The sequence below is a fragment of the Anomaloglossus baeobatrachus genome, chromosome 7 (genome assembly GCF_048569485.1).
Source record: "Anomaloglossus baeobatrachus isolate aAnoBae1 chromosome 7, aAnoBae1.hap1, whole genome shotgun sequence".
Taxonomy (NCBI): domain Eukaryota; kingdom Metazoa; phylum Chordata; class Amphibia; order Anura; family Aromobatidae; genus Anomaloglossus; species Anomaloglossus baeobatrachus.
In genome coordinates this window covers 2257726-2285319 of record NC_134359.1, presented here as the reverse complement: position 1 = coordinate 2285319, position 27594 = coordinate 2257726, and the positions used below count along the sequence as shown (strand labels likewise).

At 48.7% G+C, this 27594-nt stretch overlaps 1 protein-coding gene across 1 annotated transcript in view; it reads right to left on the bottom strand.

Annotated features, from left to right (window-relative positions):
* Positions 1–27594, bottom strand: part of DPP10 (dipeptidyl peptidase like 10) — a 425891-nt gene that overhangs the window by 32636 nt on the left and 365661 nt on the right. Inside the window, exon 21 of the mRNA XM_075318715.1 lies at positions 5320–5419. Coding sequence (XP_075174830.1) covers positions 5320–5419 — 100 coding nt within the window. The remainder of the gene's footprint in view (positions 1–5319; positions 5420–27594) is intronic.

The following is a 27594-nucleotide window of genomic DNA, read 5'->3' as shown; positions in this document are numbered from 1 at the left end:
TGACCCCCCTCTTCTTCACTTGACTGAAAATGTTTCTGGTGCTTTTGGAGCTGGGGGTTGTGTATGTGGTGCTGGGAGTAGAGTAAACGGGAGGTTTGGATTCTGTAAAGTCCACGTCTTCCTTGAATCCTTATCCAGTTTTCCATTTTAGGTCCGGCCACTATAGAGGAGGTTCGGCTCAGGGAAGATGGCAGGGTTTCTGGATTGTACGGATATTCAGCTTCCTCTTTCCATGATAGAAAATGTTACTGCATGTGTGGTTTGCAGAGACCTGTGATTACAGATGATGAATTCTGGATTATTCCTAACTCCGTGCAGGGATTCCAATACTTACTGTCCGCCCCGTCACTTGAGCGCATGGAATTTACCAGAAATCTTTGGAGCTATTAGGTGCTGTTGCTGCCAATCACAAGAATACACTATTAAAAATGAACTTAGAAATATTCGCTTAATAAGGCTTTTGTTTATTCCATTTATAATATAAGGTTCATATTGAATGAGCGAAAAAGTGAGAAAAGGGCACGGTAAAGCACTACCTGGCCTGGAACAGAATAGGGACAGGCGATGTGGAGCGGGACCAACCCAACATCAGGGTGCTAAGCTCCGCGCTCAGCCACAAATACCAGAGTGATACCAAATATGACCTCTGATCACTATTTCATAACTCTCGAGTGATAGATACACTGTAATGGTGAGGGTCTATCCCCACCAGGATTACTAACACACTACAAATAGGAGTTCCTCCAGAGAGGAGTCTCCTGCCTGGTACAGTATACGGACAGATGACGTGGAGCGGGACAGCAACCCAACATCAGGGCGCTAAGCTCCGCGGTCAGGCACAAATACCAGGGTGATACCAAATATGACCTCTGATCACTATTTTTATTATTATTATTTATTATTATAGTGCCATTTATTCCATGGCGCTTTACAAGTGAAAGAGGGTATACGTACAACAATCATTAACAGTACATAACAGACTGGTACAGGAGGAGAGAGGACCCTGCCCGCGAGGGCTCACAGTCTACAGGAGGAGAGAGGACCCTGCCCGCGAGGGCTCACAGTCTACAGGAGGAGAGAGGACCCTGCCCGCGAGGGCTCACAGTCTACAGGAGGAGAGAGGACCCTGCCCGCGAGGGCTCACAGTCTACAGGAGGAGAGAGGACCCTGCCCGCGAGGGCTCACAGTCTACAGGGAATGGGTGATGGTACAATAGGTGAGGACAGAGCCGGTTGCGCAGTGGTGTACTGGACTGAGGGCTATTGTAGGTTGTAGGCTTGTTGGAAGAGATGGGTCTTGAGGTTCCTCTTGAAGCTTTCCACGGTAGGGGAAAGTCTGATAAGCTGAGGTAGAGCGTTCCAGAGTATGGGGGATGCACGGGAGAAATCTTGTACACGATTGTGGGAAGAGGAGATAAGAGAGGAGCAGAGAAGGAGATCTTGTGAGGATCTGAGGTTGCGTGCAGGTAGGTACCGGGAGACTAGGTCACAGATGTAGGGAGGAGACAGGTTGTGGATGGCTTTGTATGTCATGGTTAGTGTTTTGAACTGGAGTTGTTGGGCGATGGGAAGCCAGTGAAGGGATTGGCAGAGTGGCGAGGCTGGGGATTAGCGAGGGGAGAGGTGGATTAAGCGGGCCACAACATTTGGGATAGATTGGAGGGGTGCAAGAGTGTTGGAGGGGAGGCTAGAGAACAGGAGGTTGCAGTAGTCGAGGCGGGAGATGATGAGGGCATGCACTAATGTTTTTGCTGATTCTTGGTTAAGGAAAGCACGGATCCGGGAGATATTTTTGAGTTGTAGTCTGCATGAGGTGAAGAGGGCTTGGATGTGTGGCTTGAAGGATAGAGCAGAGTCGAGGGTTACTCCAAGGCAACGAGGTTGTGAGACTGGGGAGAGTAAGCAACCATCAAGTTTGATGGAAAGGCTTGTTCGAGGAGATGAGTGAGGAGGACGAGGAAAGACAATGAGCTCTGTTTTGTCCATGTTAAGTTTTAGGAATCGCGCAGAGAAGAAGGATGAAATAGCAGACAGACATTGTGGGATTCTGGTTAGTAGAGAGGTAATGTCAGGTCCAGAGAGGTAGATCTGTGTGTCATCGGCATAGAGATGATACTGGAAGCCGTGGGACTCTATGAGCTGTCCCAGGCCGAAGGTGTAGATGAAGAACAGCAGGGGTCCAAGAACTAAGCCTTGGGGGACACCGACAGATAGGGGGCGAGATGAGGAAATGGTGTGAGAATGGGAGACGCTGAAAGTTCGGTCGGTTAGGTATGAGGATATCCAAGATAGGGCCAAGTCTGTGATGCCCAGAGATGAGAGAATCTGTAGTAGGAGGGAATGGTCTACTGTGTCGAAGGCAGAAGACAGGTCCAGGAGGAGGAGGATAGAGTAGTGTCGCTTGGCTTTGGCGGTTAGTAGATCATTGGTCACTTTGGTTAGGCCTTTCGGTAGGATGATGCGGTCGGAAGCCAGATTGTAGCTGGTCAAAGAGGGAGCAGGAGGAGAGGTATGAGGACAGGTCAAGATGGACATGCTGTTCCAGTAGTTTTGAGGCATAGGGGAGAAGGGATATGGGGCGATAGTTTGACACAGAGGATGGGTCAAGGGAGGGATTTTTGAGGATGGGGGTAATAAAGGCATGTTTAAAGCATGAGGGAAATACACCACTTGTTAGTGATAGGTTGAAGAGATGGGTTAGGGCTGGGATGAGGACTGCAGTGATGTTGGGGATGAGGTGCGATGGGAGCGGGTCCAGTGCACAGGTGGTTAGATGTGATCTTGAGAGTAGAGTGGAAAGATTGTTTTCTGTCATGGTGGAGAAGCTGGATTTGGAGGAAGAGGGCTGAGTAGCGATGATGAGGGGCTGTGGTGATTGTGGGCCAAAGCTTGCTCTGATGTTGTCAATCTTCTGCTTAAAGAAAGAGGCAAAGTCTTCAGCTGAGATGAGGGGAGAGGGAGGTGGTGCCGGAGGACGGAGGAGAGAATTGAAAGTGTTGAATAGCTGTTTAGGGTTGTGAGAGAGAGAGAGGATATGAGGGATGAGAAGTAGGTTTGTTTTGCAGCAGTGAGTGTGGACTTGAAAGTGGTGAGGGACTCTTTATATGCAATGAAGTGCTCAGTGGAATGAGACCTCTTCCATCTGCACTCAGCAAGTCTGGAAGCCCGTCTCAGTTCTTTAGTCTGACTTGTGTGCCAGGGTTGCCTGTTGATTGTGCGGGTTTTGGTGTGTGTGAGGGGGGCGGCTGATTCGAGAGCCGCAGAGATTGTAGTGTTGTATAAAGTTGCAGCAGCATCTGCATCGTGTAGAAATGCAATGTCTGTGAGAGGGAGAAGGGACTGAGAAAGTGCGTGTACTATTTCATAACTCTCGAGTTACATAGTTACTAAGGTTGAAAAAAGACCTAGGTCCATCTAGTTCAATCTTCCTCCACCAGTTCTACATTTGATCACTAAGTCATTTATAACCAACAATGTTTTGTGTACTGAGGAAATCATCCAGCCCTTTTTTGAAAGCTGTTATAGTATCTGCCATTACTACCTCTTGTGTTAGTGTATTCCACAGTCTGACCGCTCTAACTGTAAAGAACCCTTTCCTATTTAGCTGCCGGAATCTCTTTTCTTCCACTCGCAGTGAGTGCCCCCTGGTCCTTAGTATTGTCTTTGGAAGAAATAAGTCATGTGCCAGTCCTTTATATTGACCACACATGTATTTATACATATAAATGAGATCTCCTCTGAGACGTCTTTTTTCTAAGCTAAACATATCTAACTTTTTCAACCTGTCGTCATACGGGGGCCTCCATTACACATCATACGGGCGGCCTCCATTCGTCATCATACGGGCGGCCTCCATTCCTTGTAATAGTCTAGTTGCCGCCTTTGAACTGACTAACTTCTGAATGTCCTTTTTAAAATGTGGAGCCCAAAACTGGACCCCATATTCCAGATGTGGCCTTACAAGTGATTTATAGAGGGGTAACAATACGTTGGGATCCCGGGATCTAATCTCTCTTTTTATACACCCTAGAATCTTGTTTGCTTTAGCAGCTGCTGCTTGACAGTGATAGATACACTGTAAGGCCTAAGCCACACGGCGAGAAAAACAGTGCGAGTGGAGTGTGATAAAACATGGCATTCCCCTCGGACCAATTCTAGCCTGTGTGACAGCGCACATGAGCGATTATTTTCTCAGCCCTAATCGGACCGAGAAAACAATCACAGCATGCTGCAACTGTAATCCGAGACGCTTTCTCTCGCACCCATTCAAGTGAATAGGGCGAGGGAAAAATCGCACTGCACTCGCGGTACACCGGTGTACCATGCATGCAGAGCGAGAGTCGCAATAGCCGGCTATGCAGGAGAGAGGGAGAGAAATCCCACCCTCCCCTCCTGAGTGCCGGCCGCCCCCCGCAGCTGAGGTCTGCTCGCACGAACGGACCTCAGTGCAAGGACACACGCATGACACTCGGCTCTGCTGTACTGCCAGCACGAGTCGAGTGTCATGCAAGTGGATCGCAGTAATCCCCGTGTGGCCCCGGCCTAATGGTGAGGGTCTATCCCCACCAGGATTACTAACACACTACAAATATGAGTTCCTCCAGAGAGGAGTCTCCTGCCTGGTACAGTATAGGGACAGGTGGCGTGGAGCGGGACAGCAACCCAACATCAGGGCGCTAAGCTCCACGGTCACGGCTATATTATGCCCTTTTCTCATTTTTTTCACCTTGAATATGGATCAGAGAAACCTTATATTATAAATGGAATAATCCAAAGTCCTTTTAAGCGAATAATTAAAAGTTAATTTTTAATAGTGTATTCTCGGTGATTGGTAAGTGATTGATTTTACAGTATAACATTCCGGTGATTATGTGCAGTAAATGCAGGATAGTTAAAGTCTTTCCAATTTTACATTGAGGAAGATTTTTCTGAAACTGTTCCACAATTTTTAGTTGCAGTTGTTCACAGATCGGTGACCTCCGACCATATTTGCTTTTGAGAGACTTTGCCTCTCTCACATGCTCCTAAAACACAGGCATGTGACTTAGTTGAAAATTGACCCTCCAGTTGTTTTATTTGTACCATTTTCAGCCTTCTATTGACTTTTTTCCAGATATGTTGCCGCCATCAATTTCTAAATAAGTTATTTGTTTTCAACTGAAAAGGAAAAGTGTCCAGTGTCCGGCCTGTTCTATTTGCTGCATGAATAAAATATGGTGATAAGATATTTCTAAATGATTGCATTATTTTCGTCTTTACATTTTACAGAGTTCCACATTTTTTGAAATTTTACATATTTACATATCCAAGGTTTACTCACCATATAACCTCATGTCGGTGATCGGGGCGATTAAGGCTCCGCATCTGAACAGTCTCTCGTTGGCTTTTAGAATCATGGATGCAATATAACCACCATATCCCTAGAGGGAGAGAACTCGCATCACCTCATGCCGTAGATGCAACCGATTCTCAGAAAATATGGAATATCATCCAAAAGTTAATTTATTTCAGTAATTCAATACAAAAAGGGAAACACATCAATTATATAGAGTCATTACACACAGAGGAATCTATTCCTATATATTATATAGAGTCATTACACACAGAGGAATCTATTCCTATATATTATATAGAGTCATTACACACAGAGGAATCTATTCCTATATATTATATAGAGTCATTACACACAGAGGGATCTATTCCTATATATTATATAGAGTCATTACACACAGAGGAATCTATTCCTATATATTATATAGAGTCATTACACACAGAGGAATCTATTCCTATATATTATATAGAGTCATTACACACAGAGGGATCTATTCCTATATATTATATAGAGTCATTACACACAGAGGGATCTATTCCTATATATTATATAGAGTCATTACACACAGAGGGATCTATTCCAATATATATTATATAGAGTCATTACACACAGAGGAATCTATTCCTATATATTATATAGAGTCATTACACACAGAGGAATCTATTCCTATATATTATATAGAGTCATTACACACAGAGGGATCTATTCCTATATATTATATAGAGTCATTACACACAGAGGAATCTATTCCTATATATTATATAGAGTCATTACACACAGAGGGATCTATTCCTATATATTATATAGAGTCATTACACACAGAGGAATCTATTCCTATATATTATATAGAGTCATTACACACAGAGGAATCTATTCCTATATATTATATAGAGTCATTACACACAGAGGGATCTATTCCTATATATTATATAGAGTCATTACACACAGAGGGATCTATTCCTATATATTATATAGAGTCATTACACACAGAGGGATCTATTCCTATATATTATATAGAGTCATTACACACAGAGGGATCTATTCCTATATATTATATAGAGTCATTACACACAGAGGGATCTATTCCTATATATTATATAGAGTCATTACACACAGAGGGATCTATTCCTATATATTATATAGAGTCATTACACACAGAGGAATCTATTCCTATATATTATATAGAGTCATTACACACAGAGGAATCTATTCCTATATATTATATAGAGTCATTACACACAGAGGGATCTATTCCTATATATTATATAGAGTCATTACACACAGAAGGATCTATTCCTAAATATTATATAGTCATTACACACAGAGGGATCTATTCCTATATATTATATAGAGTCATTATACACAGAGGAATCTATTCCGATATATATTATATAGAGTCATTACACACAGAGGGATCTATTCCTATATATTATATAGAGTCATTACACACAGAGGGATCTATTCCTATATTTTATATAGAGTCATTACACACAGAGGAATCTATTCCTATATATATTAGATAGAGTCATTACACACAGAGGGATCTATTCTTATATATTATATAGAGTCATTACACACAGAGGGATCTATTCCTATATATTATATAGAGTCATTACACACAGAGGAATCTATTCCTATATATATTAGATAGAGTCATTACACACAGAGGGATCTATTCTTATATATTATATAGAGTCATTACACACAGAGGGATCTATTCCTATATATTATATAGAGTCATTACACACAGAGGAATCTATTCCTATATATATTAGATAGAGTCATTACACAGAGGAATCTATTCCTATATATTATATAGAGTCATTACACACAGAGGGATCTATTCCTATATATTATATAGAGTCATTACACACAGAGGGATCTATTCCTATATATTATATAGAGTCATTACACACAGAGGAATCTATTCCTATATATTATATAGTCATTACACACAGAGGGATCTATTCCTATATATTATATAGAGTTATTACACACAGAGGGATCTATTCCTATATATATTAGATAGAGTCATTACACAGAGGAATCTATTCCTATATATTATATAGAGTCATTACACACAGAGGGATCTATTCCTATATATTATATAGAGTCATTACACACAGAGGGATGTATTCCTATATATTATATAGAGTCATTACACACAGAGGAATCTATTCCTATATATTATATAGTCATTACACACAGAGGGATCTATTCCTATATATTATATACAGTCATTACACACAAAGAGGGATCTATTCCTATATATTATATAGAGTCATTACACACAGAGGGATCTATTCCTATATATTATATACAGTCATTACACACAGAGGGATCTATTCCTATATATTATATACAGTCATTACACACAGAGGGATCTATTCCTATATATTATATACAGTCATTACACACAGAGGGATCTATTCCTATATATTATACAGTGTGTCCACCCGTATCCTGTCCACCGCCATTAACTTGAGAACGGCGGCAGCTATAGGCATAGAAGTGGTGTCTAGGTATAGTAAAGTAGCCATGCGCTACGCAATGAAACCACCTATAGCGCCACCTGGTGGAAAACAACGGAGTTAGCATTTTTATCTCAAACGGAACGAGAGAAAGAAAAAAAAGTGAATTAGAAAGTTTTGGGCCTCATCAATTCAATACAAATCCACACCGTGCACAGAAATGCTGTGATTAGAAGGTGTAACCCTCACAAGGCTGCGGACCTGAAGCCACACCTCATGGAGACCTCCTACAAGTCATTGGGTATGGAGGCTGCGTGGCCTCCGCTCACCTGACCTGACCCCTCTGTACTTCTATCTGTGAGGTCACATCAAAGAGCAGCGACCCCTCCCCCAACATACTCCCTAGGGTGTATAAAAAGAGAGATTAGATCCCGTGATCCCAACGTATTGTTACCCCTCTATAAATCACTTGTAAGGCCACATCTGGAATACGGGATCCAGTTTTGGGCTCCACATTTTAAAAAGGACATTCAGAAGTTAGAGTCAGTTCAAAGGCGGGCAACTAGACTATTACAAGGAATGGAGGCCGCCCATATGATGAGGAATGGAGGCCGCCCATATGATGAATATTGGAGGCCGCCCGTATGATGAATATTGGAGGCCGCCTGTATGATGAATAATGGAGGCTGCCTGTATGATGAATATTGGAGGCCGCCCGTATGATGAATAATGGAGGCCGCCTGTATGATGAATATTGGAGGCCTCCCATATGATGAGGAATGGAGGCCTCCCGTATGATGAATATTGGAGGCCGCCCGTATGATGAATATTGGAGGCCGCCCGTATGATGAATATTGGAGGCCGCCCGTATGATGAATATTGGAGGCCGCCCGTATGATGAATATTGGAGGCCGCCCGTATGATGAATATTGGAGGCCGCCCGTATGATGAATATTGGAGGCCGCCCGTATGATGAATATTGGAGGCCGCCCGTATGATGAATATTGGAGGCCGCCCGTATGATGAATATTGGAGGCCGCCCATATGATGAATATTGGAGGCCGCCCGTATGATGAATATTGGAGGCCGCCCGTATGATGAATATTGGAGGCCGCCTGTATGATGAATAATGGAGGCCGCCTGTATGATGAATATTGGAGGCCTCCCATATGATGAGGAATGGAGGCCTCCCATATGATGAGGAATGGAGGCCTCCCATATGATGAATATTGGAGGCCGCCCGTATGATGAATATTGGAGGCCGCCCGTATGATGAATATTGGAGGCCGCCCGTATGATGAATATTGGAGGCCGCCCGTATGATGAATATTGGAGGCCGCCCGTATGATGAATATTGGAGGCCGCCCGTATGATGAATATTGGAGGCCGCCCGTATGATGAATATTGGAGGCCGCCCGTATGATGAATATTGGAGGCCGCCTGTATGATGAATATTGGAGGCCGCCTGTATGATGAATATTGGAGGCCGCCCGTATGATGAATATTGGAGGCCGCCCGTATGATGAATATTGGAGGCCGCCTGTATGATGAATATTGGAGGCCGCCTGTATGATGAATATTGGAGGCCGCCCGTATGATGAGGAATGGAGGCCGCCTGTATGATGAATATTGGAGGCCGCCCGTATGATGAGGAATGGAGGCCTCCCATATGATGAGAGGTTGAAAAAGTTAGATATGTTTAGGTTAGAAAAAAGACGTCTCAGAGGAGATCTCATTTATATGTATAATACATGTGTGGTCAATATAAAGGACTGGCACATGACTTATTTCTTCCGAAGACAGTACTAAGGACCAGGGGGCACTCACTGCGAGTGGAAGAAAAGCGATTCCGACACCTAAATAGGAAAGGGTTCTTTACAGTTAGAGCAGTCAGACTGGAATGCCGACCACAAGAGGTAGTAATGGCCGATACTATAACAGCTTTATATCCGGGCGGAGGATTCCTCACACAACATTGTTGGTTATAAGTGACTTAGTGACAGAATGTAGAACTGGTGGAGGAAGGGAGCGAGATGGACGGGGGCTTTATTCAACCTTAGTAACTATGTAACATTGCAGGACCCACCACCACGTATCACAGATGTGTGCAAACGTGTCACCTGCCATATTACACAATGTGCAGCAAGATACTGTATGCTGTGCAGAGGCCAGATGTGCATTGCAGCAAGATACAGTATGCTGTGCAGAGGCCAGATGTGCATTGCAGCAAGATACAGTATGTTGTGCAGAGCCCAGATGTGCATTGCAGCCAGATACAGTATGCTGTGCAGAGGCCAGATGTGCATTGCAGCAAGATACAGTATGCTGTGCAGAGGCCAGATGTGCATTGCAGCAAGATACAGTATGCTGTGCAGAGGCCAGATGTGCATTGCAGCCAGATACAGTATGCTGTGCAGAGGCCAGATGTGCATTGCAGCAAGATACAGTATGTTGTGCAGAGCCCAGATGTGCATTGCAGCCAGATACAGTATGCTGTGCAGAGGCCAGATGTGCATTGCAGCAAGATACAGTATGCTGTGCAGAGGCCAGATGTGCATTGCAGCAAGATACAGTATGCTGTGCAGAGGCCAGATGTGCATTGCAGCCAGATACAGTATGCTGTGCAGAGGCCAGATGTGCATTGCAGCAAGATACAGTATGCTGTGCAGAGGCCAGATGTGCATTGCAGCAAGATACAGTATGCTGTGCAGAGGCCAGATGTGCATTGCAGCCAGATACAGTATGCTGTGCAGAGGCCAGATGTGCATTGCAGCAAGATACTGTATGCTGTGCAGAGGCCAGATGTGCATTGCAGCAAGATACAGTATGCTGTGCAGAGGCCAGATGTGCATTGCAGCAAGATACAGTATGTTGTGCAGAGCCCAGATGTGCATTGCAGCCAGATACAGTATGCTGTGCAGAGGCCAGATGTGCATTGCAGCAAGATACAGTATGCTGTGCAGAGGCCAGATGTGCATTGCAGCAAGATACAGTATGCTGTGCAGAGGCCAGATGTGCATTGCAGCCAGATACAGTATGCTGTGCAGAGGCCAGATGTGCATTGCAGCAAGATACAGTATGCTGTGCAGAGGCCAGATGTGCATTGCAGCAAGATACAGTATGCTGTGCAGAGGCCAGATGTGCATTGCAGCCAGATACAGTATGCTGTGCAGAGGCCAGATGTGCATTGCAGCAAGATACTGTATGCTGTGCAGAGGCCAGATGTGCATTGCAGCAAGATACAGTATGCTGTGCAGAGGCCAGATGTGCATTGCAGCAAGATACAGTATGTTGTGCAGAGCCCAGATGTGCATTGCAGCCAGATACAGTATGCTGTGCAGAGGCCAGATGTGCATTGCAGCAAGATACAGTATGCTGTGCAGAGGCCAGATGTGCATTGCAGCAAGATACAGTATGCTGTGCAGAGGCCAGATGTGCATTGCAGCCAGATACAGTATGCTGTGCAGAGGCCAGATGTGCATTGCAGCAAGATACAGTATGCTGTGCAGAGGCCAGATGTGCATTGCAGCAAGATACAGTATGCTGTGCAGAGGCCAGATGTGCATTGCAGCCAGATACAGTATGCTGTGCAGAGGCCAGATGTGCATTGCAGCAAGATACTGTATGCTGTGCAGAGGCCAGATGTGCATTGCAGCAAGATACAGTATGCTGTGCAGAGGCCAGATGTGCATTGCAGCAAGATACAGTATGTTGTGCAGAGCCCAGATGTGCATTGCAGCCAGATACAGTATGCTGTGCAGAGGCCAGATGTGCATTGCAGCAAGATACAGTATGCTGTGCAGAGGCCAGATGTGCATTGCAGCAAGATACAGTATACTGTGCAGAGGCCAGATGTGCATTGCAGCAAGATACAGTATGCTGTGCAGAGGCCAGATGTGCATTGCAGCAAGATACAGTATGCTGTGCAGAGGCCAGATGTGCATTGCAGCAAGATACAGTATGCTGTGCAGAGGGCAGATGTGCATTGCAGCCATATACAGTATGCTGTGCAGAGTCCAGATGTGCATTGCAGCCAGATACAGTATGCTGTGCAGAGGCCAGATGTGCATTGCAGCAAGATACAGTATGCTGTGCAGAGGCCAGATGTGCATTGCAGCAAGATACAGTATGTTGTGCAGAGCCCAGATGTGCATTGCAGCCAGATACAGTATGCTGTGCAGAGGCCAGATGTGCATTGCAGCAAGATACAGTATGCTGTGCAGAGGCCAGATGTGCATTGCAGCAAGATACAGTATACTGTGCAGAGGCCAGATGTGCATTGCAGCAAGATACAGTATGCTGTGCAGAGGCCAGATGTGCATTGCAGCAAGATACAGTATGCTGTGCAGAGGCCAGATGTGCATTGCAGCAAGATACAGTATGCTGTGCAGAGGGCAGATGTGCATTGCAGCCATATACAGTATGCTGTGCAGAGTCCAGATGTGCATTGCAGCCAGATACAGTATGCTGTGCAGAGGCCAGATGTGCATTGCAGCAAGATACAGTATGCTGTGCAGAGGCCAGATGTGCATTGCAGCAAGATACAGTATGCTGTGCAGAGGCCAGATGTGCATTGCAGTCAGATACAGTATGCTGTGCAGAGGCCAGATGTGCATTGCAGCCAGATACAGTATGCTGTGCAGAGGCCAGATGTGCATTGCAGCAAGATACAGTATGCTGTGCAGAGACCAGATGTGCATTGCAGCAAGATACAGTATGCTGTGCAGAGGCCAGATGTGCATTGCAGCAAGATACAGTATGCTGTGCAGAGGCCAGATGTGCATTGCAGCCAGATACAGTATGCTGTGCAGAGGCCAGATGTGCATTGCAAGATACAGTATGCTGTGCAGAGGCCAGATGTGCATTGCAGCAAGATACAGTATGCTGTGCAGAGGCCAGATGTGCATTGCAGCCAGATACAGTATGCTGTGCAGAGGCCAGATGTGCATTGCAGCAAGATACACTATGCTGTGCAGAGGCCAGATGTGCATTGCAGCCAGATGCAGTATGCTGTGCAGAGGCCAGATGTGCATTGCAGCAAGATACAGTATGCTGTGCAGAGGGCAGATGTGCATTGCAGCAAGATACAGTATGTTGTGCAGAGGCCAGTTGTGCATTGCAGCAAGATACAGTATGCTGTGCAGAGGGCAGATGTGCATTGCAGCAAGGTACAGTATGCTGTGCAGAGGCCAGATGTGCATTGCAGCCAGATACAGTATGCTGTGCAGAGGCCAGATGTGCATTGCAGCAAGATACAGTATGCTGTGCAGAGGCCAGATGTGCATTGCAGCAAGATACAGTATGCTGTGCAGAGGCCAGATGTGCATTGCAGCCAGATACAGTATGCTGTGCAGAGGCCAGATGTGCATTGCAGCAAGATACAGTATGCTGTGCAGAGGCCAGATGTGCATTGCAGCAAGATACAGTATGCTGTGCAGAGGCCAGATGTGCATTGCAGCAAGATACAGTATGCTGTGCAGAGGCCAGATGTGCATTGCAGCAAGATACAGTATGCTGTGCAGAGGCCAGATGTGCATTGCAGCAAGATACAGTATGCTGTGCAGAGGCCAGATGTGCATTGCAGCAAGATACAGTATGCTGTGCAGAGACCAGATGTGCATTGCAGCCAGATACAGTATGCTGTGCAGAGGCCAGATGTGCATTGCAGCAAGATACAGTATGCTGTGCAGAGGCCAGATGTGCATTGCAGCCAGATACAGTATGCTGTGCAGAGGCCAGATGTGCATTGCAGCAAGATACAGTATGCTGTGCAGAGGCCAGATGTGCATTGCAGCAAGATACAGTATGCTGTGCAGAGGCCAGATGTGCATTGCAGCCAGATACAGTATGCTGTGCAGAGGCCAGATGTGCATTGCAGCAAGATACAGTATGCTGTGCAGAGGCCAGATGTGCATTGCAGCCAGATGCAGTATGCTGTGCAGAGGCCAGATGTGCATTGCAGCAAGATACAGTATGCTGTGCAGAGGGCAGATGTGCATTGCAGCAAGATACAGTATGTTGTGCAGAGGCCAGTTGTGCATTGCAGCAAGATACAGTATGCTGTGCAGAGGGCAGATGTGCATTGCAGCAAGGTACAGTATGCTGTGCAGAGGCCAGATGTGCATTGCAGCCAGATACAGTATGCTGTGCAGAGGCCAGATGTGCATTGCAGCAAGATACAGTATGCTGTGCAGAGGCCAGATGTGCATTGCAGCAAGATACAGTATGCTGTGCAGAGGCCAGATGTGCATTGCAGCCAGATGCAGTATGCTGTGCAGAGGCCAGATGTGCATTGCAGCAAGATACAGTATGCTGTGCAGAGGGCAGATGTGCATTGCAGCAAGATACAGTATGTTGTGCAGAGGCCAGTTGTGCATTGCAGCAAGATACAGTATGCTGTGCAGAGGGCAGATGTGCATTGCAGCAAGATACAGTATGCTGTGCAGAGGCCAGATGTGCATTGCAGCAAGATACAGTATGCTGTGCAGAGCCCAGATGTGCATTGCAGCAAGATACAGTATGCTGTGCAGAGGCCAGATGTGCATTGCAGCAAGATACAGTATGTTGTGCAGAGGGCAGATGTGCATTGCAGCAAGATACAGTATGTTGTGCAGAGGGCAGATGTGCATTGCAGCAAGATACAGTATGCTGTGCAGAGGGCAGATGTGCATTGCAGCAAGATACAGTATGTTGTGCAGAGGCCAGATGTGCATTGCAGCAAGATACAGTATGCTGTGCAGAGGGCAGATGTGCATTGCAGCAAGATACAGTATGTTGTGCAGAGGCCAGATGTGCATTGCAGCAAGATACAGTATGCCGTGCAGAGGCCAGATGTGCATTGCAGCAAGATACAGTATGCTGTGCAGAGACCAGATGTGCATTGCAGCAAGATACAGTATGCTGTGCAGAGGCCAGATGTGCATTGCAGCAAGATACAGTATGCTGTGCAGAGGTCAGATGTGCATTGCAGCAAGATACAGTATGCTGTGCAGAGGCCAGATGTGCATTGCAGCAAGATACAGTATGTTGTGCAGAGGCCAGATGTGCATTGCAGCAAGATACAGTATGCTGTGCAGAGGCCAGATGTGCATTGCAGCAAGATACAGTATGTTGTGCAGAGGCCAGATGTGCATTGCAGCCAGATACAGTATGCTGTGCAGAGGCCAGATGTGCATTGCAGCAAGATACAGTATGTTGTGCAGAGGCCAGATGTGCATTGCAGCAAGATACAGTATGCTGTGCAGAGGCCAGATGTGCATTGCAGCAAGATACAGTATGTTGTGCAGAGGCCAGATGTGCATTGCAGCAAGATACAGTATGCTGTGCAGAGGCCAGATGTGCATTGCAGCAAGATACAGTATGTTGTGCAGAGGCCAGATGTGCATTGCAGCAAGATACAGTATGCTGTGCAGAGGCCAGATGTGCATTGCAGCAAGATACAGTATGCTGTGCAGAGGCCAGATGTGCATTGCAGCAAGATACAGTATGCTGTGCAGAGGCCAGATGTGCATTGCAGCCAGATACAGTATACTGTGCAGAGTGCAGATGTGCATTGCAGCAAGATACAGTATACTGTGCAGAGTGCAGATGTGCATTGCAGAAAGATACAGTATGCTGTGCAGAGGCCAGATGTGCATTGCAGCCAGATACAGTATACTGTGCAGAGGCCAGATGTGCATTGCAGCCAGATACAGTATACTGTGCAGAGTGCAGATGTGCATTGCAGAAAGATACAGTATGCTGTGCAGAGGCCAGATGTGCATTGCAGCAAGATACAGTATGTTGTGCAGAGGCCAGATGTGCATTGCAGCAAGATACAGTATGCTGTGCAGATGTGCATTGCAGCAAGATACAGTATGCTGTGCAGAGGCCAGATGTGCATTGCAGCAAGATACAGTATGCTGTGCAGAGGCCAGATGTGCATTGCAGCAAGATACAGTATACTGTGCAGAGGCCAGATGTGCATTGCAGCAAGATACAGTATGCTGTGCAGAGGCCAGATGTGCATTGCAGCAAGATACAGTATGCTGTGCAGAGGCCAGATGTGCATTGCAGCAAGATACAGTATGTTGTGCAGAGGCCAGATGTGCATTGCAGCAAGATACAGTATGCTGTGCAGAGGCCAGATGTGCATTGCAGCAAGATACAGTATGTTGTGCAGAGGCCAGATGTGCATTGCAGCAAGATACAGTATGTTGTGCAGAGGCCAGATGTGCATTGCAGCAAGATACAGTATACTGTGCAGAGTGCAGATGTGCATTGCAGCAAGATACAGTATGCTGTGCAGAGGCCAGATGTGCATTGCAGCAAGATACAGTATGCTGTGCAGAGGCCAGATGTGCATTGCAGCAAGATACAGTATGCTGTGCAGAGGCCAGATGTGCATTGCAGCAAGATACAGTATACTGTGCAGAGTGCAGATGTGCATTGCAGCAAGATACAGTATGCTGTGCAGAGGCCAGATGTGCATTGCAGCAAGATACAGTATGCTGTGCAGAGGCCAGTTGTGCATTGCAGCAAGATACAGTATACTGTGCAGAGGCCAGATGTGCATTGCAGCAAGATACAGTATGCTGTGCAGAGGCCAGATGTGCAGTGCAGCAAGATACAGTATGCTGTGCAGAGCCCAGATGTGCATTGCAGCCAGATACAGTATGCTGTGCAGAGGCCAGATGTGCATTGCAGCAATATACAGTATGCTGTGCAGAGTCCAGATGTGCATTGCAGCCAGATACAGTATGCTGTGCAGAGGCCAGATGTGCATTGCAGCAAGATACAGTATACTGTGCAGAGGCCAGATGTGCATTGCAGCAAGATACATTATGCTGTGCAGAGGCCAGATGGGCATTGCAGCAAGATACAGTATGCTGTGCAGAGGCCAGATGTGCATTGCAGCAAGATGCAGTATGCTGTGCAGAGTGCAGATGTGCATTGCAGCAAGATACAGTATGCTGTGCAGAGGCCAGATGTGCATTGCAGCAAGATACAGTATACTGTGCAGAGGCCAGATGTGCATTGCAGCAAGATACAGTATGCTGTGCAGAGGCCAGATGTGCATTGCAGCAAGATACAGTATACTGTGCAGAGGCCAGATGTGCATTGCAGCAAGATACAGTATGCTGTGCAGAGCCCAGATGTGCATTGCAGCAAAACACAGTATGCTGTGCAGAGGCCAGATGTGCATTGCAGCAAGATACAGTATGCTGTGCAGATGTGCATTGCAGCAAGATACAGTATGCTGTGCAGAGCCCAGATGTGCATTGCAGCAAGATACAGTATACTGTGCAGAGGCCAGATGTGCATTGCAGCCAGATACAGTATGCTGTGCAGAGCCCAGATGTGCATTGCAGCCAGATACAGTATGCTGTGCAGAGGCCAGATGTGCATTGCAGCAAGATACAGTATGCTGTGCAGAGGCCAGATGTGCATTGCAGCAAGATACAGTATGCTGTGCAGAGGCCAGATGTGCATTGCAGCAAGATACAGTATGCTGTGCAGATGTGCATTGCAGCAAGATACAGTATGCTGTGCAGAGTGCAGATGTGCATTGCAGCAAGATACAGTATGCTGTGCAGAGGCCAGATGTGCATTGCAGCTTTGGCCCACAATCACCACGGTCCCTCATCATAGCTACTCAGCCCTCTTCCTCCAAATCCAGCTTCTCCACCATGACAGAAAACAATCTTCACTCTACTCTCAAGATCACATCTAACCACCTGTGCACTGGACCCGCTTCCATCGCACCTCATCCCCAACATCACCGCAGTCCTCATCCCAGCCCTAACCCATCTCTTCAACCTATCACTAACAACTGGTGTATTCCCTTCATGCTTTAAACATGCCTCTATTACACCCATCCTCAAAAAGCCCTCCCTTGACCCATCCTCTGTGTCAAACTATCGCCCCATATCCCTTCTACCCTATGCCTCAAAACTACTAGAACAGTACGTCCATCTTGACCTGTCCTCATACCTCTCCTCCTGCTCCCTCTTTGACCAGCTACAATCTGGCTTCCGACCGCATCATTCCACTGAAACTGCCCTAACTAAAGTCACCAATGACCTACCAACCGCCAAATCCAAGCGACACTACTCTATCCTCCTCCTCCTGGACCTGTCCTCTGCACTACTCTGTCCTCCTCCTCCTGGATCTATCCTCTACACTACTCTATCCTCCTCCTCCTAGACCTGTCCTCTGCCTTCTACATTACTCTATCCTCCTCCTCCTGGACCTGTCCTCTGCCTTCTACACTACTCTGCCCTCCTCCTCCTGGATCTATCCTCTACACTACTCTATCCTCCTCCTCCTGGACCTGTTCTCTGCCTTCGACACAGTACACCATTCCCTCCTACTACAGATTCTCTCATCTCTGGGCATCACAGACTTGGCCCTATCTTGGATCTCCTCATACCTAACCGACCGAACTTTCAGCGTCTCCCATTCTCACACCACCTCCTCATCTCGCTCCTGTCTATCGGTGTCCCCCAAGGCTCAGTTCTTGGCCCCCTGCTGTTCTCCATCCATTACCTCTCTACTAACCAGAATCCCACAATGTCTGTCTGCTATTTCATCCTTCTTCTCTGCGCGATTCCTAAAACTTAACATGGACAAAACAGAGCTCATTGTCTTTCCTCGTCCTCCTCACTCATCTCCTCCAACAAGCCTTTCCATCAAACTTGATGGTTGCTTACTCTCCCCAGTCTCACAAGCTCGTTGCCTTGGAGTAACCCTCGACTCTGCTCTATCCTTCAAGCCACACATCCAAGGCCTCTTCAACTCATGCCGATTACAACTCAAAAATATCTCCCGGATCCGTGCTTTCCTTAACCAAGAATCAGCAAAAACATTAGTGCATGCCCTCATCATCTCCCGCCTCGACTACTGCAACCTCCTGCTCTGTGGCCTCCCTTCCAACACTCTTGCACCCCTCCAATCTATCCTAAACTCTGCAGCCCGCTTAATCCACCTCTCCCCTCAATACTCCCCAGCCTCGCCACTCTGCCAATCCCTTCACTGGCTTCCCATCACCCAACGACTGCAGTTCAAAACACTAACCATGACTTACAAAGCCATGCACAACCTGTCTCCTCCCTACATCTGTGACCTAGTTTCCTGGTACCTACCTGCACGCAACCTTAGATCCTCACAAGATCTCCTTCTCTGCTCCTCTCTTATCTCCTCTTCCCACAATCGCGTACAAGATTTCTCCCGTGCATCCCCCATACTCTGGAACGCTCTACCTCAGCATATCAGACTATCCACTACCGTGGAAAGCTTCAAGAGGAACCTAAAGACCGACCTCTTTCAAAAAGCCTACAACCTACAATAGCCCTCAGTCCAGTAGACGACTGCGTAACCAGCTCTGTCCTCACCTATTGTACCATCACCCATTCCCTGTAGACTGAGTCCTCGCGGACAGGGTCCTCTCTCCTCCTGTAAACTGTGAGCCCTCGCGGGCAGGGTCCTCTCTCCTTCTGTAGACTCTGAGCCCTCGCGGGCAGGGTCCTCTCTCCTCCTGTAGACTCTGAGCCCTCGCGGGCAGGGTCCTCTCTCCTTCTGTAGACTCTGAGCCCTCGCGGGCAGGGTCCTCTCTCCTCCTATACCAGTCTGTTTTGTACTGTTAATGATTGTTGTACGTATACCCTCTTTCACTTGTAAAGCGCCATGGAATAAATGGCACTATAATAATAAATAATAATAATATATACACACACACACACATACTGCATATATATATACTCGTGGACTTATGAAAAATGTGAAGAAATTGTATTTATTTTACAGAGCATTATCTCAGAACATAAAAAAAACATACCAAGAAACACCAGAAAAAAACATAAAAAAATCCATTCTATCCATTTTGTCATAGATATTATAATGAAAACTTAGTTAGGAAATTAGAAACACTAATATTAATTCATTTCTGATGATTAAACCCTGTGGGCCGCAGTTCCCAGCATAAAAGTCCACTCTGCCTCCCTGTGTCTGGGCGTGATTCTCTATCCCTCGGGTGTGTCTATCCCCCGGGTGTGTCTATCCTCCGGGTGTGTCTATCCCCCGAGTGTGTCTATCCCCCGAGTGTGTCTATCCCCCGAGTGTGTCTATCCCCCGAGTGTGTCTATCCCCCGAGTGTGTCTATCCCCCGAGTGTGTCTATCCCCCGAGTGTGTCTATCCCCCGGGTGTGTCTATCCCCCGGGTGTGTCTATCCCCCGGGTGTGTCTATCCCCCGGGTGTGTCTATCCCCCGGGTGTGTCTATCCCCCGGGTGTGTCTATCCCTCGGGTGTGTCTATCCCTCGGGTGTGTCTATCCCTCGGGTGTGTCTATCCCTCGGGTGTGTCTATCCCCCGGGTGTGTCTATCCCCCGGGTGTGTCTATCCCCCGAGTGTGTCTATCCCCCGAGTGTGTCTATCCCCCGGGTGTGTCTATCCCCCGGGTGTGTCTATCCCCCGGGTGTGTCTATCCTCCGGGTGTGTCTATCCCCCGGGTGTGTCTATCCCCCGGGTGTGTCTATCCCCCGGGTGTGTCTATCCCCGGGTGTGTCTATCCCCCGAGTGTGTCTATCCCCCGAGTGTGTCTATCCCCCGGGTGTGTCTATCCCCCGGGTGTGTCTATCCCCCGGGTGTGTCTATCCCCCGGGTGTGTCTATCCTCCGGGTGTGTCTATCCCCCGAGTGTGTCTATCCCCCGAGTGTGTCTATCCCCCGGGTGTGTCTATCCCCCGGGTGTGTCTATCCCCCGAGTGTGTCTATCCTCCGGGTGTGTCTATCCCCCGGGTGTGTCTATCCCCCGGGTGTGTCTATCCCCGGGTGTGTCTATCCCCCGGGTGTGTCTATCCTCCGGGTGTGTCTATCCTCCGAGTGTGTCTATCCCCCGAGTGTGTCTATCCCCTGGGTGTGTCTATCCCCCGGGTGTGTCTATCCCCCGGGTGTGTCTATCCCCCGGGTGTGTCTATCCCCCGGGTGTGTCTATCCCCCGGGTGTGTCTATCCTCCGGGTGTGTCTATCCCCCGAGTGTGTCTATCCCCCGGGTGTGTCTATCCCCGGGTGTGTCTATCCCCCGGGTGTGTCTATCCCCCGGGTGTGTCTATCCCCCGAGTGTGTCTATCCCCCGGGTGTGTCTATCCCCCGGGTGTGTCTATCCCCCGAGTGTGTCTATCCCCCGGGTGTGTCTATCCCCCGGGTGTGTCTATCCCCCGAGTGTGTCTATCCCCCGGGTGTGTCTATCCCCCGGGTGTGTCTATCCCCCGGGTGTGTCTATCCCCCGAGTGTGTCTATCCCCCGGGTGTGTCTATCCCCCGGGTGTGTCTATCCCCCGAGTGTGTCTATCCTCCGGGTGTGTCTATCCCCCGGGTGTGTCTATCCCCCGAGTGTGTCTATCCCCCGGGTGTGTCTATCCCCCGGGTGTGTCTATCCCCCGAGTGTGTCTATCCCCCGGGTGTGTCTATCCCCCGGGTGTGTCTATCCCCCGGGTGTGTCTATCCCCCGGGTGTGTCTATCCCCCGGGTGTGTCTATCCCCCGAGTGTGTCTATCCCCCGGGTGTGTCTATCCCCCGGGTGTGTCTATCCCCCGGGTGTGTCTATCCCCCGGGTGTGTCTATCCCCCGAGTGTGTCTATCCCCCGGGTGTGTCTATCCCCCGGGTGTGTCTATCCCCCGAGTGTGTCTATCCCCCGGGTGTGTCTATCCCCCGGGTGTGTCTATCCCCCGGGTGTGTCTATCCCCCGAGTGTGTCTATCCCCCGGGTGTGTCTATCCCCCGGGTGTGTCTATCCCCCGGGTGTGTCTATCCCCCGAGTGTGTCTATCCCCGGGTGTGTCTATCCATAGTCACACATACTGTGAGGCTATTTGTGCTGTGGTTATGGAGCTTGATAAAATGCTCCGCGGATTGGACACATTAATATTCGGATTATCTGAGATATCTATAAATGTCCCGTATCCTACATTTTACCCTTCTAATCGTGGATGCGGCATATTCCAGATTCCATTCAGTGCAGCATCCACGACATGAGGAGAATTACAAGACTTTAGAGACATTGTATCTCTTACTGTTATTACACTGATGAAGAAGTGTTTGTGTGGTCAGCGACACGGTGCGATTCTGCAGGAGACCCCGCACTAATAACGGACCCCCGTGTTTAACCCTGTGCAATTATTACACTTTTCTATCATTTCTCAATACGCTGGGAGATCAGGATTGTCCCAGAGTCGGTGAGTTATGGGGTGCTCCGTCAGAACCTGCACAGTCGCGGAGACTACGGTGAGTTATGGGGTGCTCCGTCAGAACCTGCACAGTCGCGGAGACTACGGTGAGTTATGGGGCGCTCCCTCAGAACCTGCACAGTCGGAGACTATGGTGAGTTATGGGGTGCTCCCTCAGAACCTGCACAGTCGCGGAGACTACGGTGAGTTATGGGGTGCTCCCTCAGAACCTGCACAGTCGCGGAGACTACGGTGAGTTATGGGGTGCTCCCTCAGAACCTGCACAGTCGCGGAGACTACGGTGAGTTATGGGGTGCTCCCTCAGAACCTGCACAGTCGCGGAGACTACGGTGAGTTATGGGGTGCTCCCTCAGAACCTGCACAGTCGCGGAGACTACGGTGAGTTATGGGGCGCTCCCTCAGAACCTGCACAGTCGCGGAGACTACGGTGAGTTATAGGGTGCTCCCTCAGAACCTGCACAGTCGGGGAGACTACGGTGAGTTATGGGGTGCTCCCTCAGAACCTGCACAGTCGCGGAGACTACGGAGAGTTATGGGGTGCTCCCTCAGAACCTGCACAGTCGCGGAGACTACGGTGAGTTATGGGGCGCTCCCTCAGAACCTGCACAGTCGCGGAGACTACGGTGAGTTATGGGGTGCTCCCTCAGAACCTGCACAGTCGCGGAGACTACGGTGAGTTATGGGGTGCTCCCTCAGAACCTGCACAGTCGCGGAGACTACGGTGAGTTATGGGGTGCTCCCTCAGAACCTGCACAGTCGCGGAGACTACGGTGAGTTATGGGGCGCTCCCTCAGAACCTGCACAGTCTCCCCGACTATTTATGAAAAATATTGAAATGAACCAGTGAGCGTGAGCTCCGAGGTCGGGATAATTAACCCCTGCTTGGTTTTCACTTGGTTATTACTCCTAATCAGCACATCCCTGTTTAGTATCAATGATTTTCTTAGCTCTATGAAGTGACCAGGAGGGAGCATTTCTTTGTATTAAATGATTTTTAATGATTTTTGACTCTTGATTCAAGAATACTGCAATTCCTTTTATCACATGTAAATTCTCCACCAGGATAGATTTATTGTATGTTCTGGGTGGAAACTGTCAGCATTCAGTATAGTGTTCCCTGCGGTGGGCTTACGGTATGGTTCACTGGTTTTTTTTTTGCTACATTACTCATGGATCATGCAATATTTTCTTGGTTGACTTTAAAGAAATTACCAATAAAGGTGAATTTTATCATAAAGAGAAAATCTGGAAGCTGGATCATTTCTTCTGGTTTCAACAGTGAGGAACCAGCAGCCAGACCATCTATAGCGGGGAACCAGCAGCCAGACCATCTATAGCGGGGAACCAGCAGCCAGACCATCTATAGTGGAGAACCAGCAGCCAGACCATCTATAGCGGAGAACCAGCAGCCAGACCATCTATAGCGGAGAACCAGCAGCCAGACCATCTATAGCGGGGAACCAGCAGCCAGACCATCTATAGTGGAGAACCAGCAGCCAGACCATCTATAGCGGAGAACCAGCAGCCAGACCATCTATAGTGGAGAACCAGCAGCCAGACCATCTATAGCGGAGAACCAGCAGCCAGACCATCTATAGCGGGGAACCAGCAGCCAGACCATCTATAGCGGAGAACCAGCAGCCAGACCATCTATAGTGGGGAACCAGCAGCCAGACCATCTATAGCGGAGAACCAGCAGCCAGACCATCTATAGTGGAGAACCAGCAGCCAGACCATCTATAGCGGAGAACCAGCAGCCAGACCATCTATAGCGGAGAACCAGCAGCCAGACCATCTATAGCGGAGAACCAGCAGCCAGACCATCTATAGTGGGGAACCAGCAGCCAGACCATCTATAGTGGAGAACCAGCAGCCAGACCATCTATAGTGGGGAACCAGCAGCCAGACCATCTATAGTGGAGAACCAGCAGCCAGACCATCTATAGCGGAGAACCAGCAGCCAGACCATCTATAGTGGGGAACCAGCAGCCAGACCATCTATAGCGGAGAACCAGCAGCCAGACCATCTATAGCGGAGAACCAGCAGCCAGACCATCTATAGCGGGGAACCAGCAGCCAGACCATCTATAGCGGGGAACCAGCAGCCAGACCATCTATAGTGGAGAACCAGCAGCCAGACCATCTATAGCGGAGAACCAGCAGCCAGACCATCTATAGTGGAGAACCAGCAGCCAGACCATCTATAGCGGAGAACCAGCAGCCAGACCATCTATAGTGGGGAACCAGCAGCCAGACCATCTATAGCGGAGAACCAGCAGCCAGACCATCTATAGCGGAGAACCAGCAGCCAGACCATCTATAGCGGAGAACCAGCAGCCAGACCATCTATAGTGGAGAACCAGCAGCCAGACCATCTATAGCGGGGAACCAGCAGCCAGACCATCTATAGTGGAGAACCAGCAGCCAGACCATCTATAGCGGAGAACCAGCAGCCAGACCATCTATAGTGGAGAACCAGCAGCCAGACCATCTATAGCGGAGAACCAGCAGCCAGACCATCTATAGTGGGGAACCAGCAGCGAGACCATCTATAGTGGAGAACCAGCAGCCAGACCATCTATAGTGGAGAACCAGCAGCCAGACCATCTATAGCGGAGAACCAGCAGCCAGACCATCTATAGTGGAGAACCAGCAGCCAGACCATCTATAGTGGAGAACCAGCAGCCAGACCATCTATAGCGGAGAACCAGCAGCCAGACCATCTATAGTGGGGAACCAGCAGCCAGACCATCTATAGCGGAGAACCAGCAGCCAGACCATCTATAGCGGAGAACCAGCAGCCAGACCATCTATAGCGGAGAACCAGCAGCCAGACCATCTATAGTGGAGAACCAGCAGCCAGACCATCTATAGTGGAGAACCAGCAGCCAGACCATCTATAGTGGAGAACCAGCAGCCAGACCATCTATAGTGGAGAACCAGCAGCCAGACCATCTATAGTGGAGAACCAGCAGCCAGACCATCTATAGTGGGGAACCAGCAGCCAGACCATCTATAGCGGAGAACCAGCAGCCAGACCATCTATAGTGGAGAACCAGCAGCCAGACCATCTATAGCGGAGAACCAGCAGCCAGACCATCTATAGTGGAGAACCAGCAGCCAGACCATCTATAGTGGAGAACCAGCAGCCAGACCATCTATAGTGGAGAACCAGCAGCCAGACCATCTATAGTGGAGAACCAGCAGCCAGACCATCTATAGTGGAGAACCAGCAGCCAGACCATCTATAGTGGGGAACCAGCAGCGAGACCATCTATAGTGGAGAACCAGCAGCCAGACCATCTATAGTGGAGAACCAGCAGCCAGACCATCTATAGCGGAGAACCAGCAGCCAGACCATCTATAGTGGGGAACCAGCAGCGAGACCATCTATAGTGGAGAACCAGCAGCCAGACCATCTATAGTGGAGAACCAGCAGCCAGACCATCTATAGTGGAGAACCAGCAGCCAGACCATCTATAGCGGAGAACCAGCAGCCAGACCATCTATAGCGGAGAACCAGCAGCCAGACCATCTATAGCGGAGAACCAGCAGCCAGACCATCTATAGCGGAGAACCAGCAGCCAGACCATCTATAGCGGAGAACCAGCAGCCAGACCATCTATAGCGGAGAACCAGCAGCCAGACCATCTATAGTGGAGAACCAGCAGCCAGACCATCTATAGTGGAGAACCAGCAGCCAGACCATCTATAGTGGAGAACCAGCAGCCAGACCATCTATAGCGGAGAACCAGCAGCCAGACCATCTATAGCGGAGAACCAGCAGCCAGACCATCTATAGTGGAGAACCAGCAGCCAGACCATCTATAGTGGGGAACCAGCAGCCAGACCATCTATAGTGGAGAACCAGCAGCCAGACCATCTATAGCGGAGAACCAGCAGCCAGACCATCTATAGTGGAGAACCAGCAGCCAGACCATCTATAGTGGAGAACCAGCAGCCAGACCATCTATAGTGGAGAACCAGCAGCCAGACCATCTATAGTGGAGAACCAGCAGCCAGACCATCTATAGTGGAGAACCAGCAGCCAGACCATCTATAGTGGAGAACCAGCAGCCAGACCATCTATAGTGGAGAACCAGCAGCCAGACCATCTATAGTGGAGAACCAGCAGCCAGACCATCTATAGTGGAGAACCAGCAGCCAGACCATCTATAGTGGAGAACCAGCAGCCAGACCATCTATAGTGGAGAACGAGCAGCCAGACCATCTATAGTGGAGAACCAGCAGCCAGCACCTCTACAGTGGGGATCATACAGCCAGACCATCTATAGTGGAGAACCAGCAGCCAGACCATCTATAGTGGAGAACCAGCAGCCAGACCATCTATAGTGGGGAACCAGCAGCCAGACCATCTATAGCGGGGAACCAGCAGCCAGACCATCTATAGTGGGGAACCAGCAGCCAGACCATCTATAGTGGGGAACCAGCAGCCAGACCATCTATAGTGGAGAACCAGCAGCCAGACCATCTATAGTGGAGAACCAGCAGCCAGACCATCTATAGTGGAGAACCAGCAGCCAGACCATCTATAGCGGAGAACCAGCAGCCAGACCATCTATAGTGGAGAACCAGCAGCCAGACCATCTATAGCGGAGAACCAGCAGCCAGACCATCTATAGTGGAGAACCAGCAGCCAGACCATCTATAGCGGAGAACCAGCAGCCAGACCATCTATAGCGGAGAACCAGCAGCCAGACCATCTATAGTGGAGAACCAGCAGCCAGACCATCTATAGTGGAGAACCAGCAGCCAGACCATCTATAGCGGAGAACCAGCAGCCAGCACCTCTACAGTGGGGATCATACAGCCAGACCATCTATAGTGGGGAACCAGCAGCCAGACCATCTATAGTGGAGAACCAGCAGCCAGACCATCTATAGTGGAGAACCAGCAGCCAGACCATCTATAGTGGGGAACCAGCAGCCAGACCATCTATAGTGGGGAACCAGCAGCCAGACCATCTATAGCGGGGAACCAGCAGCCAGACCATCTATAGTGGAGAACCAGCAGCCAGACCATCTATAGTGGAGAACCAGCAGCCAGACCATCTATAGCGGAGAACCAGCAGCCAGACCATCTATAGTGGAGAACCAGCAGCCAGACCATCTATAGTGGAGAACCAGCAGCCAGACCATCTATAGGGGAGAACCAGCAGCCAGACCATCTATAGTGGAGAACCAGCAGCCAGACCATCTATAGTGGAGAACCAGCAGCCAGACCATCTATAGTGGGGAACCAGCAGCCAGACCATCTATAGTGGGGAACCAGCAGCCAGACCATCTATAGTGGAGAACCAGCAGCCAGACCATCTATAGCGGAGAACCAGCAGCCAGCACCTCTACAGTGGAGAACCAGCAGCCAGACCATCTATAGTGGGGATCATACAGCCAGACCATCTATAGTGGGGAACCAGCAGCCAGACCATCTATAGTGGAGAACCAGCAGCCAGACCATCTATAGTGGGGAACCAGCAGCCAGACCATCTATAGTGGGGAACCAGCAGCCAGACCATCTATAGTGGAGAACCAGCAGCCAGACCATCTATAGT